General features: G+C 43.4%; 1 protein-coding gene across 1 annotated transcript in view; it reads left to right on the top strand.

Moving 5' to 3' along the window:
• Positions 1-213: 213 nt before the first annotated feature.
• Positions 214-18,465, top strand: part of ESYT3 (extended synaptotagmin 3) — a 30,287-nt gene continuing 12,035 nt past the window's right edge. The window contains exons 1-9 of the mRNA XM_062498605.1: positions 214-483; positions 6,260-6,301; positions 7,132-7,266; positions 7,764-7,840; positions 13,012-13,078; positions 13,702-13,791; positions 14,819-14,874; positions 16,873-16,993; positions 17,953-18,126. Of these exons, the coding sequence (XP_062354589.1) occupies positions 214-483; positions 6,260-6,301; positions 7,132-7,266; positions 7,764-7,840; positions 13,012-13,078; positions 13,702-13,791; positions 14,819-14,874; positions 16,873-16,993; positions 17,953-18,126 (1,032 nt within the window). The remainder of the gene's footprint in view (positions 484-6,259; positions 6,302-7,131; positions 7,267-7,763; positions 7,841-13,011; positions 13,079-13,701; positions 13,792-14,818; positions 14,875-16,872; positions 16,994-17,952; positions 18,127-18,465) is intronic.

The following is an 18,465-nucleotide window of genomic DNA, read 5'->3' as shown; positions in this document are numbered from 1 at the left end:
CGTGACGATGGGTCCCAGGGTGTCCGTAACGCCCCGGGGTACCGTGCTGGCCGGGCGGGTGGCGGGGCGGAGCGGGGCGGGGCCGGGCCGGGCGGGCGGGGGAGCGGCGGCGGCGGCGGCGCGGGGCGAGCGCACTCGGCAGGGACGAGCGTGGCCGTGGCCAGCCTGGCTGTGGCCGTGGCCGTGGTTGTGGCCGTGGCTGTGGCCGTGGCCATGAACCGTGCGGCCGCCCCGCGCCCCGCCGCGCTGCCGCGCCTGCTGCTCTCGTCCGCGGCGCGGGCGCTGCTCTGGCTCGGCCCCGTGTACCTGGCGGGTTACCTGGGGCTCAGCGGCAGCTGGGTGCTGCTGGCGCTGGCGCTGTGGCTCTGCTGGGGACTCAACCGGCGGGGGAAGCGCGACCGCCTGGCCGCCGCCTTCGCGCTGCTGGAGGATGAGCGGGAGGCGGTGTGCCGGGGCCTGGCCGCCCGGCACCTGCCGGCGTGGGTGAGTGAGGACCGCGGGCTCTGCCCCGCATCCCGCCGCACCGGGGATGTTGCGGGTCCCGGCGGTTCCGGGCGGCGGGAGCAGGACAGAGAGCGGGGTGTCCCGGAGAGAGAGGCAGAAGAGGTGGCAGTGATGCCTCGGGCCGAGCAGTATCGTCTTTGATTTTGAAGTCTTGCTCAGGAAAGCGAGGATTAAGCTAGAAGTTGTTTTAGCCCAGGGGATGTGTTCTAGCTGGATGGTTAAAGCAGACTCTTGTATCGCCAGGGATACCTCCCCTCAAATATATGTTGTAGCATTGCAGGTATTTTGCTGTTGAAGATACTTATTTTAGACTTTCTCATCTAGCAGATTTTCTTCCCTTTAGTGTCATTTGAAAAGAAACAAAAATATACAAGCGTAATATTCTCTTCCTGCTAAAACCCCAAATATTTAATTTTAAGGAGTCATGTCTGGACGGTACGGAAGGCCAACCCCGGTTTGTTGTTCACATTTGTTTCTAGTCACCCTACGTTTTAAAGTGAAGAAACTAGAATTTCCGCCTGCACATTTTATTCTGTGTCTTGGGTTATTTATTGGACAGCTGTGGTTGGCTAACGGAAAGGATGATGAGGTGTTTGGGTCTTTTTTTTCTTTTATCATCATTTATTTAGCATTTAAAAATCTGTCAGGGACTGGTAGGGAAATGCTTTTCTTGTAAACAATGTTGCATGGAGGCATTTATAGTCAGCAAACTTTTATACAGCCTACAGCACTTGTCTCTCCTTAGTTCTGTGGGAAATGAAGGCAGCTGGCAGTTCTGAGGAGTGAGGCCAGGGTCTCCTGCCAGGGCTGATGCGGCTCCCTGCACATGTTCACTCCCGCCAGGCACAGAAGTCTGTCTCTGAATGAGGTTTCTGCTTGTTTGTATTGACAGAGGATAAAAAAAAACAATTCAGGGCATTAATGAATGTGGTGGTGTCAGCTGTTGTCCTGATGCTGAGAGCAGTGTTGTGTTTTATCCTCAAGTGCCCTGAATCACTGTAACCAGAAATTGAGCCTCTCAGTCACTGTTGAAAAAATCAGCCTTGCCCCCACAGTGTGCACAAATTCAAAAAGTTCCATTAGGTTTTGTGGTTGAAAGTTTCAGGCTTCATTAGCGTGGGAGCAGGTGGTCCATTATTGATTGCCTTGTACTTGGCCTTCACAAAGCTGCACAGAGAGCACTCTGCCCCAGCCCAGGAGAGGGTTGGGCAAATGGAGAGACTGCAGCACAGGCCACTGAGATGATCAGGGGCTGGAGCACCTGGTGTCTGACTGCACTGGGGCTGTTCAGCCTCCTTAGAGAAGGGAAGGTTTAAGGGGTATCTCATTTCTATCTCGCACTGCCCAGCATGTGCTCATAGACATGGTAGAGTTAGACTCTTTCCAGAGGTCTGATTTGTCACTTGAGAATTCTTGGACCTTACTCCTGGAAGCCAGGATGTAGGACATAATGATAAAGAGGCTGCACAGTATACTTTTAGTTTTATCTATATTGCCACTTCATTTCCTTTTGTGTGTTGGTAACTTTTGTTCATCAGCTGGGTGTTTGCATCCACATTACTCTTGTCCTCGATGCTTTGTAACTCCTCAGTTTTGATTTTCCTTCCATCCCCAATCCTCTATTTGATCTACTTCTTCTATGTGCCCATCTTGGAAGCTGATTCTCACTGATGTCTATTCAGTTTATTCTCTGTAGTGTGGTCTTCTTTATATTTTGTTTTTTCCTTTCAGTGTTCATGGACCTTCAGCTGGGAGCTCTAAAACTTTCCTCTGAGTTCTTCTGCCACACAGAGGTGGCAGTAGGAATACAGTTCAAGGGGAACATGGCTTGGACTTGCAGTGTTGTAATCTTAGGAAAGGTTCTGAAGGTGTGGAATGATGGCAGTGTCTTGGGATTCATAAATCTTTGTCTCTTCATGTGGTCTGTAATAAGATGATGGGGATCCATCCAGTGAAGAGTTAAGAACGATCATTGGTTGTGCTGTTGGTTAAAATTGTTCTCCCTAGGAAGTAGCTTCTTTAAATTGGCTTGGGTTCTGCTCAGTCCTGGTATCAGTTGTTAGATATACAGAGCACAACCTTTCCTTTAGGGGGGATGCTGAGAGGGTTTCCCTAATCTATTCAACCATCTGTTTTGGAGAATTTGCAGGATTGTTTTGCAGCACCAGTTTCTTAGCTGAAGCCAGCCAATGAGTTTGGAATAGATGCATTCCTGTGTCAGACAGTGTACGTGGGCAGGCTGTGCTTCCTCAGGAAACCAGGCTGGAAATCTGTTCATGACAGGCAGTCAGATCCACGTCTTGGAGAGTTGAGACCTTCTGACTTCAGTCTTTGCAGCCTTTAGCATGACTTCTGTACAAGCAGGCAGGGCTCAGAGCAGAGGTAGCCAGGCTTCCACCTTCATTCCGGCTCCTGAGGTTGTGGTAACTGCTGTGTTGCTTTTGCCGCTGGTTATCTCTCTGCACATGGCAGAATCCAAGTATGCTGCATTTCTTCCTGATGTTAAACTCCTTTTACCTGGAAAAATACTTCTGGGTACAGAACTGTCCTTTAAAAAAGTGTCCTTTTAAGTGCTTGTTCATACAAAAGCCTTGTTTACACTTACTTTTTTCCTCCTGTATGAGTAGCTAAAAATCCTGGTTTTTTGTAAAAAGAAACAATCAGAACGCCAAAATCCCCAACAAAACCCAAAACAACCAACCAAGCAAGCAAAAACCCAAACCAAACCCTGGTGGATAGGTTGCTGTGTTGTATTTGAACAGAATGGTGGTGTTGTGTCAGACATGGGTTTTGTTGTTGCTGTGATCCTTGGTGTGGTTTGCTCCAGGGCAAGGTGGAGTCATGCACAATTTACACATTTTCTTTACTTGCTAGTAATTGCCCCTTACCTAGTGCTTTTGATCTTCAAAGCTCTTTTCAAATGCTAAGTAATTTTTGCTGCATTCCTTAAACTTTGGCAAGAAGTATGCCTGCTTTTATAGCTGGGTAAAACTCTTTCTGATACTGGGACTTGCCCAAGGCTACAGGATTAAATCTTACTCTGCGTTAGTATTAGCTTTGGCAGCTCTTAGTGTCTGCTTCTCGGCTTAGTAGGAAGTGTTTTGGGCTCCTCCTACCTGTGCTGTACTGATGACAAACTCGGGGCAAGACCTTGCTGGCGAGGCTCTCACCAGGGCAAGGGCCAGATGTGAGCCTGAAGTCCAGAGTACATTGTTCTGTGTGAACCAAGAAGTATGGAACTGCAGATGATTCTATTTTCAAAACATTTTAGGATATGTTAAATTCTTGGTATAAATGGTTGGGTCAAGAAAAGAACTTGGTAGCATCACTGGACAGAACTAGCCATGTGACATCCTAGCTAGCATGTGTGTTATGGGGATACCCTGTGGGAAGGAAAGGACTTGCTCAGACCTTATGTCTTACTACACAGTGGATAATGCAGTTGCAACACCTGGATACAGAGCTCTGCTTCCTCACAGAACTGCTCATTTAGTTCATACCATTAAGTGGAGCTGAACTTTGGTATTGAGAACCCACTGAAATTTGGTGGCCTGTCATAAAGGGCAGAAAGCTGTTTTTCACCAGTCATGTAATTAGCCAGTTACTGTGGTCTCTGCGAGCCCAGTTGTGTCAGCTCAGGAGCCCCTGGTGCTCTTTAGTCCCAGTCTTTGAGCTCCAGCAGTGCCATTCCTTCCATCTGTCAGAGAAAACAGAGGCACCAAATGCCTGGGTAGGAGCTGGGTTTCAGACACCTGAATGAGGGGGTGTCAGGTGGGGTGGAAATGTCTGCTATCACAGCATCTGAGGTGTGACACAGTGCAGTGTGAATCATTGCAGTTGCTTTAGGAGTTTGCTGTGGGCCATCAGTGGTTCAAGTGTCTGTGGTGCAAATAATAAATTCAATTTTACTTTTTCTTATCGTGGGTTAACCTACAGCCTCATTCTCATGGTTTTTTGCCTCTTTCCTGATGCTCCTTTGTGCTGTTTCAAGGCTCTAGGAGCCTTGCCTCTAGTGAATAATCCCAGATAACTTTAATGATTTATAATGGTCCACATTTCTCCCCTGCACATATGGGCCATGAGTTTCCCACTGAGAAGGCATAGCCTAACTGTTGTCCTGCCCTTTCTTTTGGGTCACATCCTTCTCCTGTCTGTAAGGTGTTTTGAAGAACAAGCTCACCATGCTACTTCCATCTCTGCTCTATCCTTTCTACATCTGATCCCAAGCTGTGGCCCAAGTGCTGCAGGATGCTGGTGCTTGGCAATTACATTGGAGCTGAGAACCCAGGAGTTATGTACCCTGGTGGAGAACCTTTAGGTGGAAGATGAAAGGCTGGCAGATGAAGTGGAGCTCCCCTGATTCACATAATCTGCCTCACTGTAAAATGTCAGCAGCAGTTTGTCTGTGTTGATTGTCTCTTCAGGTGCTGAGTTCTCACTTCATTGTGCAAATAGACTTGTGCAGGCTGACATTTCAGTGAACTTCTATTGTCTTATTTAATGGAAAAGTTGCTATTTAGAGCATCAAAAGAAATTTCTTATAAATAATATGGTAATATTACTTTGGAGTTTTATAGTGAGATAATTTGAAGCATTATTTGAGCAAGGAAAATAGGCTCTTTAATCATCTATGTAGCTATACTAAAAAGCAGGCTACTGTCCATTCCATCCAACCATCTCTGAGCACCTCTCTGAAAGCTGATGAAGAGTAAGCCTTTGCCTGAAAAGTGTAATTCACAGCTCTTGTAAGAGGTGGTATTGTCCTACCCAATGACTATTATCAGGCTAGATGATAGATTCCCAGATTCAGGTGCTCTAATGTCTATTCTGAGAAGCTGCTGCAGTGTCCTTCCTTTCTGTAGTAACCTTCTACCAGCTTGTAACACCAGCTGTAAATAATATCACATCCATAAGGCTTTAATGTGTGATTGTAGTCAGCTGATTGCAACTCTTCACTCAGCAGCTTCTTGATGGGGTCTGAGACATCAGTTATTTCAGCGTGGTCTCATACCCAGTTGTCCTGATGGTGATTAAGCAAGTCATCACTTCAGGGAACTGGTGGGGTTTTATAATGGACAGGTTCACTTTTTGTTGGCATTTGGTGTGTCTAACTTGAAAACATGATAAATGACTGTTTCTTTTTAATTTGTCCTTACCATCTTAAAAAGTTCTGATGTGAAAACACTGGACTGTTACACATGATAGTGTATGCTAATAGGCTTGAACTCTTACAGGGCTTATTTTCCCTGAAGCCATTGGCACCATGTTGATATTAGCAGAGAAATGCTGCCACGACCAATAAATTGACTTTCCCAAGCAGGTTCTTGTTTTCCAGAGTGTGGTGTCCTGGTTGAGGTGAGTGAGTACAGGAAACAGGTCCTGCACAGCTCATGCTCTTAAAGGGAAGTAGGTTCTCGTGGCTTCCCAAGGCATGACACAGAGAAGGATGAGAAATCTAATGCTGCTTTACATCATGAGCAGGATGTGACACTTGCTTTAATCATGTAAATGTGCCCAGAGGCATACTATACATCTGTGCACATGTGTTCTTTTGCCTTTTACTGTTCTTTACTGGCTTATTTGCATTTTACAATTTTTTGAGGAGGTAGTAAATTATAAAGGATGCATGTATGAAGGCAGAGGGATCTCAGCTTACTCTAACACTTGTTCCACATTCCATGCTATCTTTTGCATGCGTTGCAGTGTGCTCAAACAGAGGGCACATGGCACTCACTTTATTTTTCTTTGCATTCAGGTTCACTTCCCTGATGTTGAACGAGTGGAGTGGCTGAACAAGGTGAGGAGCTCTGAACTCCAGATGGTGAGGCCACCTGTGTGAGCTGCATCCCTCCCATCCGAACTCTGTCAGACAAGCCTGAGAAAGTTATCAAATTACTACAGTGTAGCTCAATTGTATCAGTGTCTGCACTGAAGTAAGGAATCATTTAAGTATGGAGTTGCCACTGAGGTTGAGAGCCAATGTGAGCTTGATTGATACAAGTTTGATAAATTCAACAACACTTCATTCTGTGACTAAAAAGAAATAACTAGTGTTTATCTGTATATATGGATACATACATGTGTATGTTATTGTAGCAAACCTAGTGGTATCTTCTCTTACCAGGAAATTTCCAGAGAGCATTGTGGTAAATGCTGCCCATCAGCAGGTGTGGTCAACTCTCAAAGCAAAACAGCTGAACTTGCAAATGAGCATCCAGTAATGCTCTTCTTTTTTTGGTGTTTATTTTTAGCAAGTTTTCTTTTTTATATAAAAGCTCATCTCAGTCGTTTCTAAATAAACCTAACTCCAGGGAACATTGTGACACTTTAGAATAATTAGGGACTGTTGTACTTTAGAAATTTAACCCTGGGCTTTGTTGGCTCCAGTGGTTAGAAGCAGTTGCTATGGTGCTGAATACTCACCCTTCAGTTCCTGAAACAAATTCCAATTCTGAGGAACAGAGATGGATCCTTCCATAAGGATGACTGAAGTGCACAAAGTTGACTTGGTATTTTAAAAGGACAGACATAAATGGCCAGCGTTCTGTAATGGGTGTGTCTCTTTCTCAGCAAGAGGTGTCTAACTCAAAGAATCTTCTGTGTGTTCCTGCTTTCACTGTTCTTTAGGTCCTTGTACAGGCTTGGCCATACTTCGGAACAATCATGGAAAAAACATTTAAAGAAGTTCTTGAACCAAAAATCAGAGCAAAGAGTGTACATCTGAAAACATGCACCTTCACCAAGATCCACTTTGGCGAGAAGGTAGTGGCAGTCTTTTGTAACACTTGTTTGCTCTTTTCTGAAAAGTTCAGGTGCAAGGAGAGTGAGATGTTCAGCTCTGTAATAGCTTTGCTCCCTCCTCATGTTTACTTGAGCATCTTTACCATGAAGGAAGGCTTGTACAGGAAAGACACACTTCTCTTCCCACTTGCTCTCAGTATGCTGGGAGTGGAGATAGAAAAAAGGACCATATCCATATTTATTTCTGTTGTACCCTTGCAACAGGAGTTTTCCGTGTTCTCTAAGACCTGCAGGATGGCCTAGGGCTACTTGCAACTAGCCCTGTGTGTGAGGACTGCCAATGCTGTTCTGTCTTTAAAGAAAAAAAAACAACAAAAAACTGGTGTGGTGTACTCATATTTTACATGCAGTTTTGCAAATTTAATTAATGCTTCTGTACTCAAATTCAACAAAGTGAGTAGGACTTTTCACTTGTGCTTAGCTTGATAGATGTTGTATCTTGCTTGTCTCTATTTCAGTGCCCTAGAATTAATGGAATAAAAGCCTACACCAAAGAAATTGATAGAAGACAAGTTACCCTGGACCTGCAGATCTGGTAACATTGCATCATTGATTATGTTGATAGTTCTTGACTTACTGCCTGTGTATGTGTCATGCTGAACTGGGCATGGTTTACTAAGATGAGCCTGGAATGATATGACATAATCTTGTCTCCCAGCTGGTTGTCCTCAGTAGTTACAGAAGGGAAATGTGCATCAGCCACTAGACCAGAAATAACCTGCACAGCTCTAAGTGTTACCTACTCAGCCCATCACAGCTGCCATGGGTATAAGCATGTGTCCCTTGGCTTTGCCATTGATGGCAGTGAGAACCCAAGTTTTCAAACTGTTTCCTGTTCTTAGGAAAGCTCTCAGGTCTGGAAGTGCTCAGTCTGTCTTGCCCACTATGGTTTCTCATTACTCCAACCTCTCCAGTTCTTCCAGAACTACTTGCACTATTTATTTTTTAATTCCTTCCTCTAGATTAATGCTCTGTTTTAGTCATCAATTGTTCTATGTGCCATCCAACCCATTTGCTTTTTTGATTACAGCTGTTCTCTTAGCAGAATACTGCCTCTAGCTCTATTAACAGCAACAACATTAGATGAAACATTTAATACCTCCCAGGCTGTTTTGAATGAGCTTGTATGTTTTGTTAGCATCAGAGCCATTGAAGAGCTAAACTCTCTCCTGGTTTAGCCCTGGAGAATGGAATTGCTGGGGGAATTACCACTTGCATGCTGCTGTAGCTCTAAGTTTAGTGGGTGACTGAGCTGCCTAATATAAATGGCTTTTCATGGTTGTGCCAGGAAAAAGCTGTGAAATTATGGACTGTCTTGGCAACAGCACAGAGCTCCTCAGAACTGTGCCTGCTGCTTAATGTGGCAATGGCATGGCAGCATCCCCAGCCCTGGCAGAGCATCATAATTCCCTGTAAATTCACGTGATTGATTTTCAGGTGTTTCAGTGCTGTTGGCAGAGTGCTCTTTGTAATACTCAGGTTAGTGTTAGGGCCTTTGACAAATCATTTGTGCTTTCCATGTTGAGATTGAGAGTTCTCTGTTATGCTGAAATCTCTTGATGCCTGTTAAGCCTTGCAGAAAGCTGCTGCTGTTTTCTGCTAAACTGCTTCTCCCACATGCTCTTTTTCACTGTCTTTTGACAATCCTCTGCAGAGGGATTCCCCTACCTCCACATTCCTGTCCCTCTGGCAGACCCATAAACATTTCCAAATTGGCCAAGCACTTCCATTCCTCATGCTGATGCTGATAACCTAACCCAAGCTGATGCCATATGATAACCCCAGTATTTTCTGTATTCACACAGGATTGTGCAGTTTGCCTTGCCTCTCTGGTGGGGGTCCCTTCTCTAGGGCTGCATTAAGGCCTCAGCTTCACTTGTGTTCGTATGCTAACATCAGTGTCTGTGACTAAGCTGTGTTGTGTATCCTGCAGTGTCTGCAGGAGATTGTGTGTTGCTTTCAGAAACAGGGAGAGGCAAATCTATGATCAGTGCTATTATTTACCTGCCTTTTTCTGAATTACCAATAGAACAGGGGTTTTTTTGCTACTTAGAGATGGAGTTGAGTTGCCCCAGTGTGAGGCTGCCATTCACTCTAACTCTTGGTCACTGTGCTGGTGAGGTTTAAATGATTGATCTGTTTACAGGGCTGTGTGCTGTCATCACAGCACTGGAGAAGAGAGTGATGTGCTGTGAGTGCCTGTGAGGTGCACTGTGCAGTGCTGGCACCATAGTGCTTTGGGTTAGGTTTCAGTGCTCTGTTGATGCTTCTTGCTTTCAGTCTCACAACAGTACAGAAGGACAGACTTTTTTTTTTCCCTCCAGTTTTATCAAGAAGGCAACTAGTTGCTGAAGCCCATAGTCTTTGGTTTGACATGGAGAAGATAAAGGAAGAGGGTAGGAGTAGAAAAACCTTTTCTTCTTACCCTTTCTTTGTAGTCTGTATGAAACCATTTGTGTAGTTTATTAGTCACTCATAGACATGTGAAGGGCTTTGTTTCACCTGTGCTCCTGATCTCACCAGCATGATGCAGCACTGAATGCCATGGTTCAATTCTGTGCCATGAGAAGAAGAGCTTCCTTTCCTCTGTGTTAAGTCTGTGGTATCACAAATTGCATCCTTTGCTTTGGGAAGTGTGAAAAATAGCCCTTAGAGGTCCCTTATTTGTATGGGCTGTAGCTGTCAACAGTTAGAGATGCAGGAGATCTGGTACAGCATGAAGTTACCCAAAGAGCTTGAGAAGGTTCTTCACTTAAATCTGTAGCAGCTTACATGACTGTAGCATCACAGCACTGGGAATGGTTATGTAGAGAACAGTCCTATTAGTGTCTTGACTGTCCCATGCAAAAGGACTATATACTCCATTTTTCAGAATGGGAATTGTCCAAGTCCAGCCACTTGACTTCCTACAGTTGCTTTCCTTTCCACTAATTTTGCAGCTGTCTGAGCTTCTGCATAGCTGAATAATCATAGTCTATAATCATCAGAGTTTCCAAGTATTTGAAGACACTATTACCTCCCTGAAAAATGCATTGCAATCCACTTTCTTCCTATTTCATTAATATGATTTAATATTAATAACAATTTCTCATTGGAAATATTCTGAATTTTCTTTTGCATGATCTTCTGTGGCATTTATAGCACGAGATATCATAGAAGAATGTTTTAATAATTGGCATATGTAAAAACTAATTGATTGCAATTTACTCTTAGAAGAGAATCTTTGACTTCCTGTCACATTTTGAGAGCTGGAAAGACAGTCTCTGTCTGATGAAAGAAGTCAAAAGAAATGTTCAACAATACTTTGAGTTTTGGTGGAGTTTGGGATAACTAAGGTTGTAGGCTCTTAAACTGAAAACATTTTGAAAATTGGTCAGTCCTGAGCAAAAGGGGATACCTGTCCCCAGAAGCCTGACTGGGGAGGGAGAGGAGGAAGGCAGAGGTGATCTGGCTTTTCTCATACCCTGTGTTGCCTGGTTATATTTTTTTATCTCTCTACTTTGTGTAATTCTGCGTGTTCATCTCTCAAGCTCAAAGGCAGACTAAGCGTAGTCTGGGTTACAAAGCACTTGGGAAAGTTGGGCCAAAGGGGCTTTCAGCATGGGGGCTATGAGAAGATGGGGCCCAGGGGCATTTACTTTACAGTGGGGGAATTGCCCAGGCTTTTTCTAAAGGGATGTGCAGACATCCAGATTAGTTAAACTTGCCAGCTCTGGTAGCAACCCTGCCTTGAGCAAGTGGATTGCCTTTGTACCATAACTGCTGGGCCCAGATTTTCCAGCAAAGTACAGAAGAGTGCACAGATCTGTGCACTTGAACAAGGTTCTCATCCACAGCACAGCCATAACTGCATCACCTTGTGCAACAGGTGATGTAGCAGAGAAAAGGGGAGTTCTTCCACCCTCCACAGGTGGGTGAAGCACAGTCCTGTGTAGGGTGGAGGGGGTCAGCCCTCAGCTTAATAAGTGTCAAGGCTTGAGTTTGGCTCAGGTGTCAGGACAGCTGAGAGCACGGTGGGGTTATGCAGATGGAAGCACAAGCAGCTGAGATTGGAAATGAGGAATAAACTAATGAACAAAGAGTTCATCCTTTCCTATCAAGCACCCTGGCAGGGGGGTGACACCTGTATGAGGCAGACTTAAGGCTAATTAGAGGCTCAGGCTCTGATAAGATTTCTCTGACATCTTTACTGGAGAAAAGAGATATCTAGGACTGAATGGGAAGAGTTTTTGACTGTGTGGAAAGGTAGAAAGGCTGTAAATTGAAACACCACGGTTCTTACTTGTGTTAGACACTTGCAAAAGCCAAATTAAATCCTCTTGGATTAATTACTGCAAATTAAGGAAGTAATTTTGGCTTCTCATTTAGAATTTTATTGTAACAATGCTCTATTAACACCCAGTGTAATGACCTATAAGATAATGTCAGAATTGTAGAAGTTAACAGACATAAAATAAGTTTAATTATGTCACTAGCTTTTAAGAACAATTGTGTTAATTTTGGCATGGTTTATGAGGTTGGAAATAAGAAGTGAGAATGCTCTAACATTAAAGGCTTTATTCTGTGTGTTATGAGATCCTAAAATTCTTTTAGGTGACTATCTTTAAAGAAATATGCAGAGAACCTTGCTTGCAAAGGTGGGGGCAAATTCATAGGCTTGTATAGTCTTGGCACATTTTTTGGGGATGGGAGTGAGTATGTCTATGTGCAAATTACAATTTGAATTTGTGGCAACTGCAGCACTATTTGCCCATATACATGTGGTCAGAGCAGAACTCCTGCCCTTTTCCTTTGATTATGGAGTGAAGCTATGCATGCAGGCAGCAAGCACAGCACATTCAGTGCTGCAGCACCTTTATATCCTGCTTTACCTGCAGGGTGTTTGTGTGTCTGCAGCCAGAGCTATTTCTTAGAGGGCTGAAAGGGAACTTGGTAGCTCCCTTAAGTTGTTTTCTGCCAGAGGCATCAACAGATCTGCGAGGTTCTGCTCTCTGGGGAGCGGCTATTGCTTTCTGCACAGGGTGATATTTGTACTTTAATAAAAGTCTAAGGTGCTTTCCAAATTGCCAAAGTACTGCATTCAGCATTTGCTTTATTTAAAGCCTGATGTTCTCCATGGCAACTGACCAAAATCTGATCTGAGTTGTTGCCTTTGAATTCACCAAGTTATTTTTGGTGATAAATTTTTCCTTCAAGTGGGTTTTTGGGTTGTGGACAAGAGTGATCAATGGGCTTTTTGGGTGTGGGCAAGGTGGGAACGCCATAAGTAATGACAGGATGAGTCTGCACCAGCTTGGTAGCTGGGTCACCAGGTTGTGGGGAGGGATCAGGCTTTTGACAGAGAAGGGAGCAAGAGGGCAATTGATCCATTCCTCTGACCTCGAATTTTGAATGAGCATCTTGGTCCCCTTCTTAGAGCAAGTTTGCTTCAGCCAACCGTCAGTCTTAGGAATGGAAAAGTAATCTGGAAATACAGATGTTGCTTTAATGTTTTACAGGTACATCAATATCTCAGCTGACTGCAAGGTTTCTCTTGTGAAAGATCTGACCTTTGTTCAACTTCCCTTTTTCAGTCACTTGAAAATCCATCTCTGCCTGTGGGATTATGTTCTCAATCCTTAAACTGATTTTATTTATACCTGTACAGCCCTGAATTTCTCATGGGAGTATTGCAAACTGTGGAATAATGTGAGAATTTTCTTTCAGTTACATTGGGGACTGTGAGATTCACATGGACATATCGAAATTTAATCTTGGCGTGAAAGGTGTACAGGTGCGTGCTATTGTCTGTAGCACTGTCTGTTGTCAGTGCTAACACTGTCTGTTCAGGGCTGTGTGGGGCAGGAGGCAGCACCTCCCCGTGGGGAGGCCATGATACTTAACTGGGAAACCAGCAGCTAGCAGGCTGGAATGATTGGCTTTATCTCCTTGTTCTTGGCTGGGGAAATGAGGCATTTAATGGAAAGCACTTAAATAGCACCCTAATATTCAGAGTGTGACTCTTAAACAAGGTCGGTGCTGGAGCACTGAGTATGTTGGGGCCAGTATCTGCCACTGGAATTCAAAGGAGCTCAGAGTACTGATGGAGAACTTCAGAAGAACTGTGGTGTTCATAAACTGGTGTAGATTAAACCAGCAGCCTGTTCTTAGAATGTTACAAGCTAATGGACAAATGGCTCCATTGTCTGACAGGATTGTAGAGAGACTCCACAAACATAGAAAGCATTGCCTGGTATCAGTAGCAGTGGTATGGGGGGAAACATTTTTTGTTATTAAATTCTAAATGAAATTACTTCAGATAGAATTTCCAAAATTATCTGCATCACTGAAAAGCTCCCAGTTTTGAAGCTGTATCATGGCATACCTTAACACTGAGCTTTCCTGTTCTGTTTGCAGTTGTATGGGACACTGAGGGTGATCCTGGAACCTCTCCTAACTGATGCACCTTTTGTTGGAGCAGTGACCTTGTTTTTTATGCAGAAACCGGTGAGTCAGGAGTGAGCTGCTCTCTGCAGGCTTCTTACTTCTTGGTCTTTAGTGCTTGGTCTTTGGTGAGTGACACAAGCTGTCCATCATTGATAACTCAAACTGCATGACTGTGAATACCTCACAGTCTTTTGCTTAAATGGCAAATTTCTAATTGTTCAGTGTCCCTCTTGAACTCCAGGGCAATGTGAATTAATTCTCTCTGTACTTTTGTAGTAGTGCCTAAACAGTTACTCACTTTAAGGATGGAAGGACTATCTTGTTGTGGCAGCACAGGAGCTTTTTGCTGCAAGGTTTCTGTCTGGTGAATCTTCCCATTCATATATTTTAAATGCAGTCATTTTGGAGACCATTCAGTCATGGTTGCCTTTTGAAAGCTTCCCTGTTAAAGGTCATGTCCCTTGTACTCAATTGTGGTTTAATAAAATATGAGAAAACTTCTAGTCTTGGAAGAACCAGCTATCTTACAGCACACAGCTTTGCTTGTGGTTTAAGTTCTGCTTGAGTTCATGAAAGTCATGCATTTTTGATCTTGAATGAAGCATTGTTGTGTTTAGATGTAGCATCATTATTTTAGCACATGAAAGAGCCTCTTTTTGTTTATTGTACAAATAGGAATACAGACTCCTGAAACTGGTGCTATTTGTAAATATCCCCTGCCTCAGGACATAGCCCAACACCCTAAGTGAAAGGATGAGAAAACAGCTTCAAATCTTACTAGAGTAGCTGAATTTTCTTCATGATCCCAGGGGACTGCCAGTGGCAATTGCTATGGGCTGAATGCTGGCTTTCCTTCTTCTTGCAGGTTAAGTTCCAGTGATACCCTCAATTCAGGATGCAGATAAAATAGATAAGGGAGTTGATACCAGCTGTTGATTCTCATGTACCTATGAAATTGGTGGTGCAGGTTTTCCTTTCTTTAGACATCTGACTTTGTTCTAGAAGCATTTCCCTTTAAAATTCTACATTTATTTTGAAATTAATTTTAATAGACCTGTATAATATTTTCTCCCTGATCCTGTTGTAGCATTTGGAAATCAACTGGGCAGGCATGAGCAACCTTCTGGATGTCCCAGGGATTAAGTGAGTGTCTGCTTTACTTTATTTTCTTAAAAACCTTTGGAAGTTGGGATGTAGTTCTTGGGTAACCATCAGAGCTGTTGTTGAGAGCATTGTATGCAAGGTGGTGTGCTGATGTTCATCCCATCATATCTGCCTGTAGCAAAACCTAATGAGGGTCCTTTTTACGTTCTATCAAAACTGTTTCAATAACTTCATTGCATTTAGGATGGAAATAGTAAATCCCCCAACCAACAACTTATAAATCAACAAAACCAGCCCTTCTGATTCCCATGTGCCAGTTATTTGCAAAGGTAGATGAAGTAGGTTTAGACTGGCAGTCTGCTTATTTTTATTTACAGTAAAGCGTAAAAAGGCAAGGTATATCACAGAGTTGCCAAACTGACAAACTCCAGTACAATCCATGATAAAGAGAACTGCACCAGATCTATAAGGAGAAAAGTTCTTTTCTTTCTGTGTAATCTGCTCAGCTTTTAGGTGTAGCTCTTTTCCAGTGCCTCTTGGGCTAGTATTACATACATAAAATTTGCACAGCAAGGATGAAAATCTTCGTGAGTTTCAGTACTGTTTCAGACTGTTTCACCAGATTGCAGATTCAGTTTGTCCTTGTGTCCTTTATTGTGAGGAGAAAATTCTGTTGCACAAGAGGAAAACACTGCAAATGCAGACACTTCTGTTCCTCTCTGCTCTCCTGCAGCTCATGGTTTGCAGACTCATAAGAAGCATCTGGTCACTTTAGGTGTCAGTTTATGCATTAAAGATCCTCTGAATGCTTTTGATGTTGAATGAGAGGAAGTTTCCTTTTTCTATTAGTTTGAGGCCTGAGTGGCCTTTGCCCTGAAGTTTAGCTTGAAAGCTCCAGTTTTTATCAGAGGAATTAATCTGTTCTTTTCTAACTTGGTTTCCCTAATCCTTGCAGGGAGAAGGCATGTAGGTGTTCCAGCCTACAGCCTCTCATATAATTAAGTGCAAATTTGGTGTCCTAAATTTTTACTGCCTGGTTTTCCCACAGGGATTTGCACACAGAAACCTTTGCTTGTTCCTCAGCAGTGCAATGAAAGCTGGGAGCACAACATGCTTGACCGTGAATGGGCTGAAGTACAGGTTGAACAAGAGCCCTCCCTGTCAAATGGATTTGGTTCACTTAAGATAGCAAAGAAACAGGACACAGTTGTCTGTCCTCGCATACAAGCTGTGTTTAGTTGGGTGTACCTGAGACTTGAGAGAAGGGACAATTCTGTGACATTCCTGTGGTGTTTTTTTTACAGGAAAGCCAAGAGCCTGACCAAGGTTCCTGGTTTACCATCTGGAGTAGAAGACTTTCCTTACATTCTTTATGTGTGAATCCACCCTCCTCTATGAATTAGGACAATTTTGTTACACAGTCTTACCCTTATAAGCACTAGGTCTATCACGAGGATGAGTCTTTCAGATACTTGGTGCTCTTGCTTTTTCCTCTTAATATTGTTTTTTGTGTACACACCAGGTTGTAGCCCCCTGTGAAATCCTGAAACTCTGTCCATCTCTGTTGTCATTCCTAAGGAGACCTAGAAGGACTTGAGTTTGACAAGTTTGGGGGTGTGCACGAAGATTTCACGCAGCCTAAGCTCCCATTCCTTGTTTACAATGATGAGCCAAGTTCACACCCTGAAACATGGATGTTCCACATTGCAAACTTGCACCACTAAATTGAAGTTGAATGGCTGTTCTCCAGCTCTTTCGTAGAATCATAAACTTTGGAAAAGGCCTTTATAGATCGCCAACACTGCCAAGCCCATCACTAAACTATATGCTTAAGCACTTTTACAGGCCTTTTAAATACTTCCAGGGATGGTGACTCAACCATTTCTCTGGATGTCCTGTTCTAATGCTTGACAGTACTTTGGGCAGAGCTAGACCTCGCCACTCACTTTGCAAAGTCCATTTCTTCCGCTGTCCCTCATTTTTCCGGAGTTGTGACTGATTGTGGAGGTTAAGGTTGCCTTTTTCCCCCACTTGCAGTGTAATGTCAGACACACTAATTCAAGACTTCATTGCTGCACGGCTGGTTCTACCAAACAGGATCACAGTGCCTCTGAAAAAGAACATGAACATTGCCCACTTGAGGTTCCCTGTCCCCCAGGTGAGTTGTTTTTCAGTGCCATTGTGTTTATCTACCTGAGTGTGCTGAGCTGCCACCACGTGGATGCTTCCAAGCTTAGTGTCTTTGGATGCTGCATCAACTCTTTCAAGCTGAATTGTGGGCTTTCAGTAGGTAGTATTTCAGAAATATAAAAGCAGTGTTGGATAGCTCATAATTTGGGAGGGGGAGACATAGGCACTGGGAGTTCCTACCCTCTCTGCGTGTCATAAGGAGTCTGTTAGTACTCTGAGCTCATTTGCCAATTAAACCTTTACTCTGTTACTGCAGATCTGTGCTACATGCAAGTTAGAGGATAAATACATAAGCAATGAGTATCAGGCTATTTGTTATTTTTAGTAATGCTGTGAAGAGGTAAATAGGGAATTTGGAGGATGACATCTCTTTATTACAGAAAAAAATCTCCTAAATACTCAACATAATCCAGGTTTTCAATCTCCTTCATCCATCAAATACCTAATACACTTATTGATGAGAATGAATATTAATGAGTGACAAAGGCATGCTCCCTGTTGCAAACTTGCATCACTAAATTGAAATGGAATGGCTCCTGTACAATAAAATAAGAACCTGCCAATGAGTGCTTAGTTCGTCCTTCAGTCAGTGGGAGTTGATCTTTACACTTGATTTGACTGTGGCTGTAATGCTCTGTGCATATGTATATTTCTGATTTTAAAATAAATTTAATAATATTTTCTACACAGTTATCTAGATTGAATTGTGCATCTGCTTAAGGGAGCTTTTTTCCCCCTCTAGGTAAATGGTAGAAAAAGTGTTTTATTACAGCTGTCATTGGAAATGTACTGCATCAAACTGTGTCTTTGCAGAACTGTCATGGTGACTACCCTTGCTGCCTGAAATAAACAGTTTTAGGAGGCAGCATATTACAATTATTCAAAGGTTGAATTTTCATTACCAATTCTGTATCTTATTTTATCCAGGGAGTAATAAGAGTTCATCTGTTAGAAGCTGAAAACCTTGTCCAGAAAGACAGTTTCCTTGGTGCCATCAGGGGGAAGTCTGATCCGTACGCTCTCCTCCGCGTTGGCACCGTGCAGTATCGAAGCAAGACAGTCTCCCGAGATCTTAATCCCATTTGGAATGAGACATTTGAGGTACTGAACCTTTTGGTCTTTCCATCTGTACGATACAGACATTTACATCCCTGTGCTTGCAGGACTTTCTCTTAGCTGGCTGCACTGGGGCAGGTGGACTTCCTTGTCTCTTGGTTGAGGCATTTGTGTCTCTTAACCAAGTTCAAATTTACATTGTAAACTTGAAATGTCATTCAGGTTGATCTGATTTACATGTGTGGGTTTTTGGAGGAGGTGCAAAGCACTGCTTTAAATATCAATCAATGCATCAGTCTGTGCAGCTGCAGGCTGCTCTAGCATTGGTTCCTCTCTACTTATTAAGGATACCAGTTTGAGGGGTTTAACTTGTAGCTCAAAAAC

Source organism: Cinclus cinclus, chromosome 9, assembly GCF_963662255.1.
Source record: "Cinclus cinclus chromosome 9, bCinCin1.1, whole genome shotgun sequence".
In the NCBI taxonomy this organism is placed as follows: domain Eukaryota; kingdom Metazoa; phylum Chordata; class Aves; order Passeriformes; family Cinclidae; genus Cinclus; species Cinclus cinclus.
This window is presented reverse-complemented; position numbering and strand designations above follow the sequence as displayed.